The sequence below is a fragment of the Amblyomma mixtum genome, chromosome 6 (genome assembly GCF_055824585.1).
Source record: "Amblyomma mixtum isolate Tamu chromosome 6, ASM5582458v1, whole genome shotgun sequence".
NCBI lineage: Eukaryota > Metazoa > Arthropoda > Arachnida > Ixodida > Ixodidae > Amblyomma > Amblyomma mixtum.
The window spans coordinates 138,101,305-138,113,794 of record NC_143017.1 but is presented as its reverse complement, the minus strand read 5'-3'; the positions used below and the strand labels follow the sequence as shown (position 1 = coordinate 138,113,794).

The following is a 12,490-nucleotide window of genomic DNA, read 5'->3' as shown; positions in this document are numbered from 1 at the left end:
AACCATATCACATTGGTTTTTCAGCCCTCATAGTGCAAAGGGTGCAAATACATGCAAGCATGACAAACATCCCCGGAGCCATTGCAATAGTAACAAAAAAAAAAAAACTTTCAGCCCAATAATGTTTTCACCAGATGTAAACTGTTCATCCTGGTTAAGTTACATTGCTGCCTTTTGTGAAATTAGAGAACCAATAAGACAGCAATAACTCATCTCATTACCATAAAATGTCATCAGTTTAAGCTACAGTCACAACAATTATTCTTAAGGATGGTAACGGGAGACATTACCTTACAGATCTGAAATTACACCTCATGCCACAGGGCTGTGTGCAACTGCAATTTCAAGCCTTTTACCGTAGGTAAAAATAGAAATGCTAATATGCGCTGTTTTGAGTAATCAGCCACAGCAGGAGCTAACCTTATCTCCAATCATCTTTACTAATGGGAACTTGTGAAAGCACTTGTACCCTTATGCTGTCTGATGCGCCCGAACGCAATGCACATTATCAACACGCAAGTTTCAGCACAGAAAAAAGCGTCTTTTCATGCCAAGCATTCTAGGGATCCAAAAATTTCCACCAAAGGATGGATAAGCAGGAAGAATTTTCTCAGCAGAACACTAGGCCACTCAGGTTCAACCAAATGTACCAACCTCACTCCGAGGCTTCAGCCGAAGTGCCACAGCCGTAGACTCTTTCCGATCCTTGCGCTCCTTTGCCTCATCAGCTGCTAGGTTCGTCGACTGCCTGTAGATTTTGGTGAGCCGCTCGCACAACAGGTGGTGCAGCCGAAAGAACAGGTACCAGTGGTCGTTGACAAAGAACAGTGCATACGAATCGTCAGAGTACAGGTTCTGCATGGGCTGCGCACTCAGCTGTGAACTGTCCGCACTACCAATGCAATCTTCCGTGCCTGTCCGCAGAGCACCCTTGTCACTGTCCTTGGAAAACGAGTCGTCCGGCCGGTGGTTGGGCGTAGAGGGCAGTGGCTGGCTCTCCCCATCCTCCGTCTCCATGTCGTCGTCCTTGTCGACCTCGTCGTCGGAGAGCTCGCCCCGCGGTAAACAGAACAGGTCCGGTATGAACTGACGCAGCAACTGCTTTATTTTCTGCTTGTCCTCTTTGTTGATGCCCGTCTGGCGCTTCACATGGTGGATTATCAGGTTGGCTGCATCTTCCAGGATGGATCGGTCAAGGTAAGACAGGCTCATGTGAGGCCCCGTGGGCACCTCGCCTGCGCCTTCCTCAATCTGCTCCCGGCGCTCCTCATAGATAGCCTCAATCTCATTCAGGAGGCTCTTGGAGCGCAGAAATTTGATGTCGTTCTGCTTGAACGTGAGGCCCTGGTGATCTAGTGACTTGAGGTAGTACTTCTCATTCTGCTCTCGCCAGACCTGATCAAAGGAAATGAGCAGAACATTAGAATGCACAAGTTAAATATTTTAATGGGCCTGAAAAATAATATTCAATTTATTTTAAGTATTTTAACAAGGCTTACATAACACCATAAAGCTAATATGGAGCCAGTGTGACTACGTATTTACTCGTGCGATTTGCGTACCCTTAATTATTACCCGGATTTATACGAAAGAACATGGGAAGACTGGCATGGCCACGTCGCATTGTGTGGCTGCGAAAGATGTGAGTGGCGAGGGGACGAATTCCGTGCCGTTTACCCGGCTCGCACGTGCTGGCAGTCGCTTTTACAGATGAACAGTTGCACACGTGCCAAAATCCGAAGCTAATGAACAGTTTGCTATTCAGTTGGCCGCAAGTCAGACGGGCCACATGCGAGGGCGCCATTTTACACTGTGTGGGCATGAGGAACTGCTGCCGCATCAAACCATTAAAGCAGAATGAAGTGTCCTCCCAATTTTTATCGCTTGTTACTTTCATTTGCCTCTGACTGCTGGCTTTAAGACTGTATTGTTGCGGATCTACTGCTTTTAGCTGCGTACGTGCCATCCCGCGGGTAACTACATAACGTGAGACACGGTGGGAAGGGGTATGCCTTTTATACTTGGATCCAGTCAATTTTTTTTTTTTTTTAGCCTGCGAGTGGTGCAAGTTAGGGGGTTGACATACAAGCGGCAATACACAATGTAGACTGTGCATCAGTCCTTTGTAGAGCTTTTTGAGGTGTGTTCAGAAAATCTTCGAGTGATTTGTGCACCCCATTTCTGAAGCATTAAATTTAAAAAAAAAATAAAATAAAAATGCACAAATCACACGAGCGAATATGATATATTAATGACCCAGAAGATAATGCACCTATATTAACACCTTGTCAATTTTAACCTCACCAGAGTGGAAAGGACTTCCTAACTATCCAATCTCGAATTACCAAACAGCCCCCCAAAACAGGCAGAAACTGTTCCAGTGAAAGTTAAACTTATTTAGTGAGAAGCTGGGCAATGGTCATTCTTTTAAGATGAAAGCTGTCTGACAACAGCGATTTTTTGCACATAACAAGTGCGCAGTTTCGGTACGCTGGAAGAACGGAAATATATACCACGAGGACGGATTGGCGCCAAAGTGGCAAGTGGTTGAAGCAGTGCCCTCAAAAAACAAGGCATTCATCGCTCTAAATGGCGCACAGCTAAAGGCTCAGCTGGCTGTCCGATATGCGCAGCCCAATGTCGCCATCGCCGCAGGCCAACAAAAGCTCTAGAAACGGAACTCTGGACGAATTCTCTTTCGATCGGCCTATCAACAGGGGTCTGCCGATTGTCAAACGACTGCTGCTGCATGTCAGAGGGGAGTGGGAAACAGTGTAATGTGCAGTTCAGGCACGAGGTCAAACTTTAGCCAATTTCCTCTTTCTGGCATGAAGGAGGTTAGAATAGTCCTTAGTTGCACGTTAGCCCAGTACAGAGCAAAGCCTTGCCTGTTAAGCTTTAGTGAGGGGGAAAAAAAAAAACTGCAATGTTAAAAAAAAAGGGAAGCAAAGCAAACCAGGTCCTGCACATTTCCAAGGCTTGATCAGTTCCAAGACGTCTGCTTGACTTTAACAGTTACAATACTACATTCAATGCCTTTTTAAGGCTGCTATCAACTCATTAGTTTTCTTTTTTTTTTTCCATTTTATATGACATGCAAAGAGGCACAATGCCCACTGCACAAGATGCAGAGGATTCAGTTTATGGATGGCCACAGACATTGCACAGAGGCCGCGGCGGCTGAATTTCTTTGGAGGAGAAATTCCAGAGGCCCGTGTACTGTGCGATGTCAGTGCACGTTAAAGAACCCCAGGTGGTCGAAATTTCCGGAGCCCTCCACTACGGCGTCTCTCATAGCCTTAGTCGCTTTGGGACGTTAAGCCCCATAAACCAAACCAAACCAATTGCATCGATCCTGAGACGTGGCCAATTATTACTTCCCTTGTATAATAACAAAATGCTTTTCTTCTCAAGTTGTTTTCCTCTGGACAAATGAATCCCTTTGCAGCCACTTTTTTTAACGAGTACCGCACTACAAAGAGACTCCTTGACTTGCCATTGAGTAAAGTGAGGTTTTATACCTCAATACTAATAAAGCTGCTGCAAGAAAGGACAATTCGTAAACTCAGTGGCCAGACCTTGTTGCTACAAAGAGACTCCTTGACTTGCCATTGAGTAAAGTGAGGTTTTATACCTCAATACTAATAAAGCTGCTGCAAGAAAGGACAATTCGTAAACTCAGTGGCCAGACCTTGTTGAAGCTCTTCTGTGCCTCGCGCCACTCTTCCTCCTTGGCCTTGAGCCTGCGCAGCACCAGGGGCACAGCCACCACGGGGTTGCGCTTGAGTCCCTCAACAATGTCATGGGACTTGTCTCCGTAAATGCGCCTGATGGCCTGCTGCTGCAGCACAGCTGACGAGCCACCAAGGTTGTCACCCAACTGGAAGCGTTGCCTCTCCTCCGCACTCATCCGCTGGAGCTTCTTCTGGACCGCCTCCAGGATGCGGATTGTCGACAGGTTGGTCTCGACAACCACGTCCAGCTGCGCAGTACATTTTTTTGGGTTTATTACTAACATACTCAACAAGGCAAACCCAGAAAGCAATTCTTGACAATTCCCGAAAAAAAAAAAAAAAAAACTGAGCTCAGATACATCCTTATTAGCACCTTTAAGCGAGCCCGGTCTAGTGAGCAACGGTTACCGGTGCAGGGATAAAAATGAAACTCTGAATACGCCAGCTCCTTTGGTGCACAAAGGAACTACAGTAATAGATGCCTAATTCCTCAGAAACCACATGTACCGAACAGAATACAGCTTGAAACTGCTGTTATTGAGATGAAGAAATCTTAGGCATGCTACCTCCCTGTGTGCAAGTTAAGCCTGGGCCAACCTGGATCACATTTTCCTCTGCTAACAGGCAAACTTGCGACTCTTCCGATTTGCTGACACCCCTATAAAGCCCGGATGAGGCCTTTCACGCATCTGTTTCTGTGAAAGTTCTGCGTCTGCTACACCCCTGCAGGCAAAAAGAACACTTCTGCATGCACTCGGCACCCACCTCAAAGCGTTCATCTTCGCAACGGTAGATGTACTCCTCATACTGGGTCTTGCGTGAGCTCACAAATGTGGAATCTTCTGACCATGAAGGAAACGAAACCCAGGTATCATTCAAAACCTGCAAGTGAGGAGCAGGGGTGATGCGAGAGTTATACCGCTAAAATAATGCCCAAAAGAAACAAAAAAAAAATCAAATGTTGGCATGCTTGACAAAATCCTACCTCTTTACAAAGTTGCGTCCTGCCACTGCACTTCGGCTGTACAACATTTTTTGGGAGTGCACGATAGCTGGCTCCATAACGTTTGCAGGCTGAGTAATCTGCAACAGAAATGAAAGTTAACAATGTGCTTAACCTGAACGGTGTTTTTCTTGTTCAGCAAAGAGAAAAACTAGGCACATCATTGTAAACCAACTCTGTTATCAATGATTATCGGGCACGTGTGAGCCCAAAGTAATTTGGAGTTAATAGTGCTTGAAAAACAGAACGAAAGATTTCCTACTGATGTCATCGGGGTAGGGGGCATAGCCAGTTTGTTATATCAAGGCCAGTCACACACGCCCAGTCCGCCTACTTATGTCATCTGACATCGGGGTAGGGGAAGCTGCACGGTGAGGTGTCGCCCTAATCGGTTGCGAGCAGAGATTTTTAAAAATAGATTTGACTGCAATACTCACAAAGACCCCCTCTACAGATCTGTTGCACTAGAATATGACCACAAAGATCATTTCAGGGTCTTTTTTAAGAGTAGCAGAGAGGCGCACCAATTTCCATAGAAGGGTCCCCTGAGATGCGTTCTTGCTGGACCACTTTGTTGGGGATGGGTTCTATCTGTCCACCAAGGTCCTTGTACCCGATGAAGTCCTTGAACCACTTGAACAATTCTGGAAACTTCCTACAAAGTGCCACAAAAAAAAAAAAACTCCTCTTAAGTCAAGGCAATAACATTAACACGATATAAGTAACAGTAATTAAATATACTGCAGTTACCACAGCCACTTGTAGGAAATAATGCCGCACTGCCATGTGAAAAATAACTAAGCTGGATAAAACTCAAAAATGTAGGCGGTGGAACCCTCCAGCCAACTGCACGGACTGGTTCTCATGACGTGTTTAATCCCCAAGCCTGACAACGCAGGTTACTAACAAGTGCCTTCGTGAAATTGGATTAACCTTGACACTTGTGACAATCTGTAGACGTCACTGGCCGGAGGGCCCACTTAGAAGCATTTTGCTGCTGCATGCTTGAGTTTTATCCGACTATAGTGAAATAAAACATTAATATTTAAAAAGTGCCAAAGACATGATTACCAGACATCATATATAAACACCTTCGATAATTTGATTACTCACCGAGTGTAAATGTCAGCAACACAAATTTTCATGCTGAATTCTCATTTCTGTGTCTGCTGCACACTGTATTTGTCAAGGTGCAGTCTTTAATGAGCAGTGACCAGCAATCCCTTTACAGAGGCGCTTCCCAGATCCAACACTGCCATGTGGGCGTAGCACCAAGCTTCCTCGCGCACAGAACGTTCCACACCGTTCGGGCTTTATTCTAATGAGCGTGAACCTAACTCTGGGCCCAACAAAAGGCATGGACACAAAAGTTCGCACAGACACTATGCAGAGAGTGCATTGGCCACAGTAGGTGACAATGCAAGTGGCCGTGCATGTGGCCATCTAACTGACCATCTGTTCTAGGCGATCTAGCTAAGCAGGCTTTTAAAAAGCTTGTTCAGAAAGTTCATCTCACTTTGCAGGAATTTGCAACTGCTCCACACAGAATATTTCAAGATTACTCGCCCAACTTGCGAATTTGGTAGTGGCAACAGCAAGGCTGACGTGGCTGTCGGATGTAACACACTGCGAGTGCACATTTTGTATTCTTAGATGAATCATAATTTGATCTTAAATGCTCTCATCTAAAGACACTTAGTTCAAACCATAATGCTTTGCAGCCACTGATATTCACATACCTCTAGCATTTACTGAACCACACTACAACGATAAAATTGCAAAACAGGAAGTACATTTACTAGTACACAATTCCCAATGGCAGAATAGTGGTGTATGTCACTGCCCTGGGCTGTGTTAACTACACCAGAATCTTGATATATAGTAAAGTGAAACTGTCGTCATATTTTGCCTTGCATTTGATGGCAGATGGCTACAGCAGACGATAAAACGGCGCTTGAAATGGCTTCACCAGCAAGCTCGTAAGCTGCGAGGAGAAACCAACTTTTTGGCGGCTTTGGAACAGCGAGGCAAAGTGCACGGTGAGCACGAAGAAGCGAAGAGGAAGGTGGTGCGGGTCACTAAGAAAGCAGCGAGGAGTGGGGACGTGAAGAGAGGGCCGACTGTTCGCAGCACAGGGCAGCACAAAGTACGCGGAATTGGCGACAAGAAGCGGAGGTGTGGCGGCACTGTGCGGGAGGTTTTGCCACGCTTGACTGTCATGTGCACTTCTATTGCCTCTTAAGTGACGCCGAGGCTGCAGAAGATGATGCTGCGTTCACGCAAAGTTTTGGCTGGTGTTATAATCATGGCCCCGCTATTTTCGTGCAAGTGCGGTACTTCCACAAGGCATTAACAACATCGAAGGCATAAATGTGATAACTAAAATTAAATTATCCCAAACTGATGATAAGAGCAGGATGTAAGGCATTTCTGAGTGTTTGTTAACCTAACACTGTTTAGCAAGTAGCCAATAACCAGAAAGCATCCTCAGAGCCATGCCATCACAGACAACTGGTATAGTAAAGACCCTGATATAGTAAACGCATTTGCTGGTCTGGGCTACCTTACTATAGAAGGGTTCTACTGTATTATTTCCACAAGCAAGTAAAGGCAAGCTTGCTAAAAGCGGCAATAATGAGCACCAATGCACCAATAATTGCACCAATAATGGGCAACAATGGCACTGACCAAACAGTGACCAAAGACGAGGCACCACAGCATGGTGGTGTCCAGTCTTTTCTTTGTCCTTGTCTAAAGTTGCGTTGTGTAGTATTCCTAGCTGTCATGAACTGCCAACTAGCCTGATCAGCCAAGCACGTACGACGAACCAAGTAAATTGAAAAGCCTAATATACCTCCACAGAGTAAAAAAAAAAGCACAAATAACTACACAGCTTACCCAAGGAATGGCGTTATGAGGTGAACGAGCTCCGACCGAGACACAATTTCCTGGTTGTAAAGAATCAAGCAACGAAGAAAATTCTCGTAGACTTCCTGGCCACGCAGAGCACGGCGAACCTGTTGAATCACATGAAATGATCAACTCCCCAGTTTGCTTAAATAGAGACATCACACCAGTATAATCAACTGTGCATGCCTTGTACAAAAAAAAAAAGTAAAACGACCTACCTTATCAAAGAAAGCAAACTCATTGAGAGTGCCATGCTTTCCAGCTTCAGCAAGGCTCACGTCCTTGAGACTCGTCATTTTTTGCTTCTGAAAGGATAAATAAAAGGAAACCATTAACTACTTAACCAATGGAGACCATTAAGCCATTTCATTAAAGGTAAAAAAATTTGTTCTGAATCCAAGTGATAGTCATTATCAAATAACACTGGTACACAAAACCCAATACCATCAACAGCATCCAAAACAGACAATAAAGTGAACTCCTGAGCCCACTGCCTCTTTACCAACACCAACTTTACCCTCCAGGCACTAATAATTACAACGGTACTCTTTCCACAAAACAGCAATTTTTTCTCGCACAACTTTCTCGCATTTTGTCCCCTAAAACATGATGAAATCCAAAAAAAAAACTTCTGCCAGATATAGCTTACGAAGGGGTAGCAGAGATAGCGTATGGTATAGTTAGGAGTTTGACGTTTCGGTTTAACCTGAGAAAGGTCACTATTTTTGACATGCGAGCCATAGCTAGCTGGCTGTTCAGCAAGAGTTACATTAAGTCAAAGGTGAAAACTAGCTAAGTAGAGAAGCCAGGGGTGTGACGAGACTGTTGTATTGCTAAATAAGCAGCACAGTTGTACAATTTAAGGTATTGCTCCTGTAGCTTACATGCCTCTGCAGACCAGGAAGCGCCACCTCCCCATTGCATGCAAGCTAAAGCATCATTTGATCACTATCATCACCTGTTTAGAGCATTTAAGTCTGTTAAACAGGTTTATCAACTGCATATAGAATACTGATCCTAAATGATGCATGGCCGCCACAAAAAAGTATCACGTTCTGGTTACTGCGATGATTGAGCAGCAGTTCTAGCACTACGATCAATAGGCAGACCACGTGATGTTTGCGCTCTTGCTCAACCCAGTGCAATAACCCAACAATAAGATGTCAGCCTTATTCCAAGAAGTAAACTTTGACAAGTGTTTTGTGTGCTGGATACCTCATTTACTAGCGATTTTTTTTTTAAATCACGACAGCAATCCCTTTTACAAGCAAAGCTCAAAGTACTACCATATGAACGTTAATTACTGGAAACTGCTGATGCTGACAGAAACGCTCAGACTAAATGACTTTTGCCCACACAGGATTGCCATATTAAATCGCCTAAAAAAGTCCGTAATTCATCGGTTAAAATATTCACTGAAAAAAAAAAAAATGCATCCTGAAATGAGCACCAAAAAGAGTCTGCTGAATTTCAAAAAAAAAAAAAAAAAAACCTGAAAAGTCCAATCCCTAGCTATAGTGTGTAGCATACAATACCCACTGTAGAAGAGATGCTGCCAATTACGAACTGCAGAAAGACAGTTTTTGTTCCACTTGCAGCAAAGGCTTGCTGCATTAGTAAAATAATTCATTTTCAGCTTGACAAGTAATGTTTTTCTGGAGAAGCAAGACTTAGGTTTGAAGGCATCAGTATTGTTCCAGCATTTTTTCATATCCGTCAGCAACTTTCACTTTAGAGCTTTATATCTGAGGCCCTCCCATGTTTCCTGCATTTGTGCAAAAAAAAAAAAAAAGAAAGAGTGGATAAAAAGTGGATTTTGCCATTTTTTGTGGAACTGTGCTAGCAGCCACACACTTTTATTGATGATGTAGGCTTGTGGGTGTTGGCAAGAATAATAGAATGATAAAAATGCGACTAATTTCAATGTCTGAATTCTTTCAACGTTTTAGAATCTGGCAAAGAAAGGAGTTCTGCTGATGCCTTGATATGCATGCTCATCCACTCAAGCAAACTGCGTCAAGCACTGCAGTTTTGGCAGCAGTCTGCCCGCATGCCTCGATGGGTATAGCCTGGATACTAGTGCTTGTCGAAAGCACTATTTTACTGTATTTTCAGAATTATGCCTTTTCTTTAAATCATCTCTTACAGAAACCACCTCACGTTAAACCTGGTACCAAACTACGAATACAGCGCGCATTTTTCTTTCTCTGTTCCTTGAGATGTCCACAGCTAGCTCACCCACTCTGCTCGTGAGCTGCGAGGAAAAGCTAACTTATCAACGATATTGGGCCATTGAGGCTGCTTCCCGCGGAATATTATTGCAGGCTTATGTCCTCACTTCACAGTTTTTTTCAATTTTCTGCCGCAGAAAACTAGGAGCCTCAGTTATATCAACAAGACTCCACAATTTAAATGCACCAAGCCGTATTTGGCTCAAATGAACCTGTGGCATCTGGAGCACACCCCACGTAGTATAACAAACACTCGCTTAGCATAAACAAAAGGACGGGACCCTCCCGGGATACACTATCATCGTCAGCATGCGCGATGGATGCCTAGCGATAAGGCCTGGTTTGTGAGCCTGCATCTGAACAGGGCCTCCACACTGACACTGATGCCTTCTTTATCATCGCGCTGGTCCGGAGCTGCGCGGAGCCGCGCGATCGCCGGTAAAGGGGCTTCAAGCCATGGAACCAGAACCGAAATAAAAAAAGCAATTTTTTTTTTGCTGCAGCAGGAGAGCCCAGATATGTTATCTTCGTTTTGGTTTCGTGGCCGGCAGCGCCTTCATCGGGGATAGTGGCTGCGGTCCAGCGAGGCGATAGACGAAGGCAGCGGGAAGCAAGCTGAGACGCAGACTATCTCAAACCAAGCGTTATCGGTAGGCGTCACACTTGCAGCCTAAACCTCGCCTTTCGAGCGCTCTAGACAGCCGGGCCCGACGACCGTACATTAGGGGTATAGCACCTAATCCCAGAACGAACGTCCGCGGACACAAAACTGGGGGGGGGGGGGGGGGGGAAGCGACCTTGCAGCACACAAAAGGTGCGGCACACTAATGGGTTGCCGACGATACCCATCTTCCCCTTCAAACACGGGACTCCGAGAAATCTTTATGGCGGGTGATAAAACGAGATCTTATCGCGCACGAACTGCCGGAAGGAACGCGAACCCAACCTGCGCTGGAGCGCGTTCGTCAATCGCTGCAGTTATCGCCTGTGCCCCATGCACCGATTACCGATCAAATCTGCGCGCCTGAATGGTTGCCGGCCCGAGCTGACGAACGGTTACGCTTCGCGGGCATTAGCGCTGCATACGAGCCTACCAAAAAAATTGGCAGTGGCTTAGCTGTGGTTAACCCTGCATATACAAGCGAAAAGCTGCAGTTATGCTTTGTTTGACGTCATGGCTGTCGCAGTTCGCGCACAATGCACTGGGAGCACCACCACGATAACGGTGTAGGCAAGCGCGTTATATAGCCCTCCTTCCGCATGCGTAGAAACTGTGGTAAACACGCGGCTGAAAGTAGCGTCATACGAGGAAGCCGAGCGCGCGCCGATGCACACTCGGTAAACGCGCGCGAACGACAGCGAAGGTCGACCGGCGGAGTTCCAGTGACGTCACGTGGCGAACTCGCGCATGCGCAGCTGTGGCTAAAATTGATCACGGCGCACGCCAGACCCGGTGTTGACTAGCCTCGTGGAAGATTTTCGCTTCAAAAATGTCCCTCGGTGTTGCAGCCTGTCGGAACCAAGCTGTATTTGGCCAAAAAAAAAAAAATGACTAGCTCTAAAGACTAAAGGCGAGGACCGTCGCCGCTCAGTAAACTCACGCAGGCGACGACGTATGCGACGTGCACCAGCGGAGATGCACTTTCGCTCGGTGCTTGCGCACTTCGGCACAGTAAACCCTCCCCTAATGTCACCTCGACCCACTTGCAAGTGAGCAAACTATGCGGGTGAGCATTTGGGCCCCGAATGATCCTGTACCGACCGCAGGCCGTTCGAAACGCTTGTTATCCCTCCGTTACCGACAAGCTGAATGTTCTTTTTCAATTGTGCAACTGCCTCACGGCCACGGCAAAAGTAATTTTTTTCCTCACGGAGCTGACCCAGCCCGCGCCTGCTGAAGCCAGTACGCCAGCCGACGCGACCACAGAACTCCGGTGGAGGGGGGCGTGCAAAATGACGAACGGGAAGCGAGCGCGGCAAGAGAGGGGTCTGATTGGCTAATCCTCCGAGGCACTTCCCAGGCGACGAGCAATATTTCGCGTACGGGTGGATCGCACTTAGCACGAACACGGTTCCCCGTAGCTCCCGCCGCTACACCGCACTCTACCGCTGCAGGCGCGAGGAGCCCGCGAGTGATGGCGTTCGCCACGGCACGATGCCTTGCCGTGAAAAGCACTTACCTTAGGCATGTCCCGAAAAACTGACCTCTGCCCCATGGCGATCGACTAAGCTTGTAACGCGCTCTCATGCTGCTTCAGAAATGCAGCTCAATTATCAACGTCGTTTCAGCGCCATTATCGTCGTGGATTTAGTGTGTCGTCACGCGCACGCCCGGCCGGCGGCTATTTCGGCGAGTCAGCGCAGTGATTTGCAGATCGGCGCAATCATTTCTACCAGAGCGACTACCCTGCAGCACTCTCGCTCAGACGTATCCCCTCGATTAGCTTTTGGACGAGCTGCGTTTTGACTTCGCACGAATATAGGAGGTATTCACTGAGGCCGCGCTACCAGACGGCGCGAGCGTCGCCGCGGCAAACGCGCCATGTTTGCGGTCGTTTCACGCCGGCACGCGCAGTGATCACGGTACGCCGTGAGGTACCCGGCTTGAACTG

The 12,490-nt window shown here is 46.6% G+C and overlaps 1 protein-coding gene across 2 annotated transcripts in view; it reads right to left on the bottom strand.

Annotated features, from left to right (window-relative positions):
- The window catches only part of Sin3A (SIN3 transcription regulator family member A), a 57,373-nt gene that overhangs the window by 13,489 nt on the left and 31,394 nt on the right, over positions 1-12,490 (bottom strand). For both annotated transcript variants that reach the window (XM_089549357.1, XM_089549358.1), the window contains exons 10-16: positions 7,866-7,952; positions 7,636-7,754; positions 5,262-5,392; positions 4,720-4,817; positions 4,500-4,616; positions 3,692-3,982; positions 655-1,395 (exon numbers count right to left, since the gene is read on the bottom strand). In XM_089549357.1, the coding sequence (XP_089405483.1) occupies positions 655-1,395; positions 3,692-3,982; positions 4,500-4,616; positions 4,720-4,817; positions 5,262-5,392; positions 7,636-7,754; positions 7,866-7,952 (1,584 nt within the window). The remainder of the gene's footprint in view (positions 1-654; positions 1,396-3,691; positions 3,983-4,499; positions 4,617-4,719; positions 4,818-5,261; positions 5,393-7,635; positions 7,755-7,865; positions 7,953-12,490) is intronic.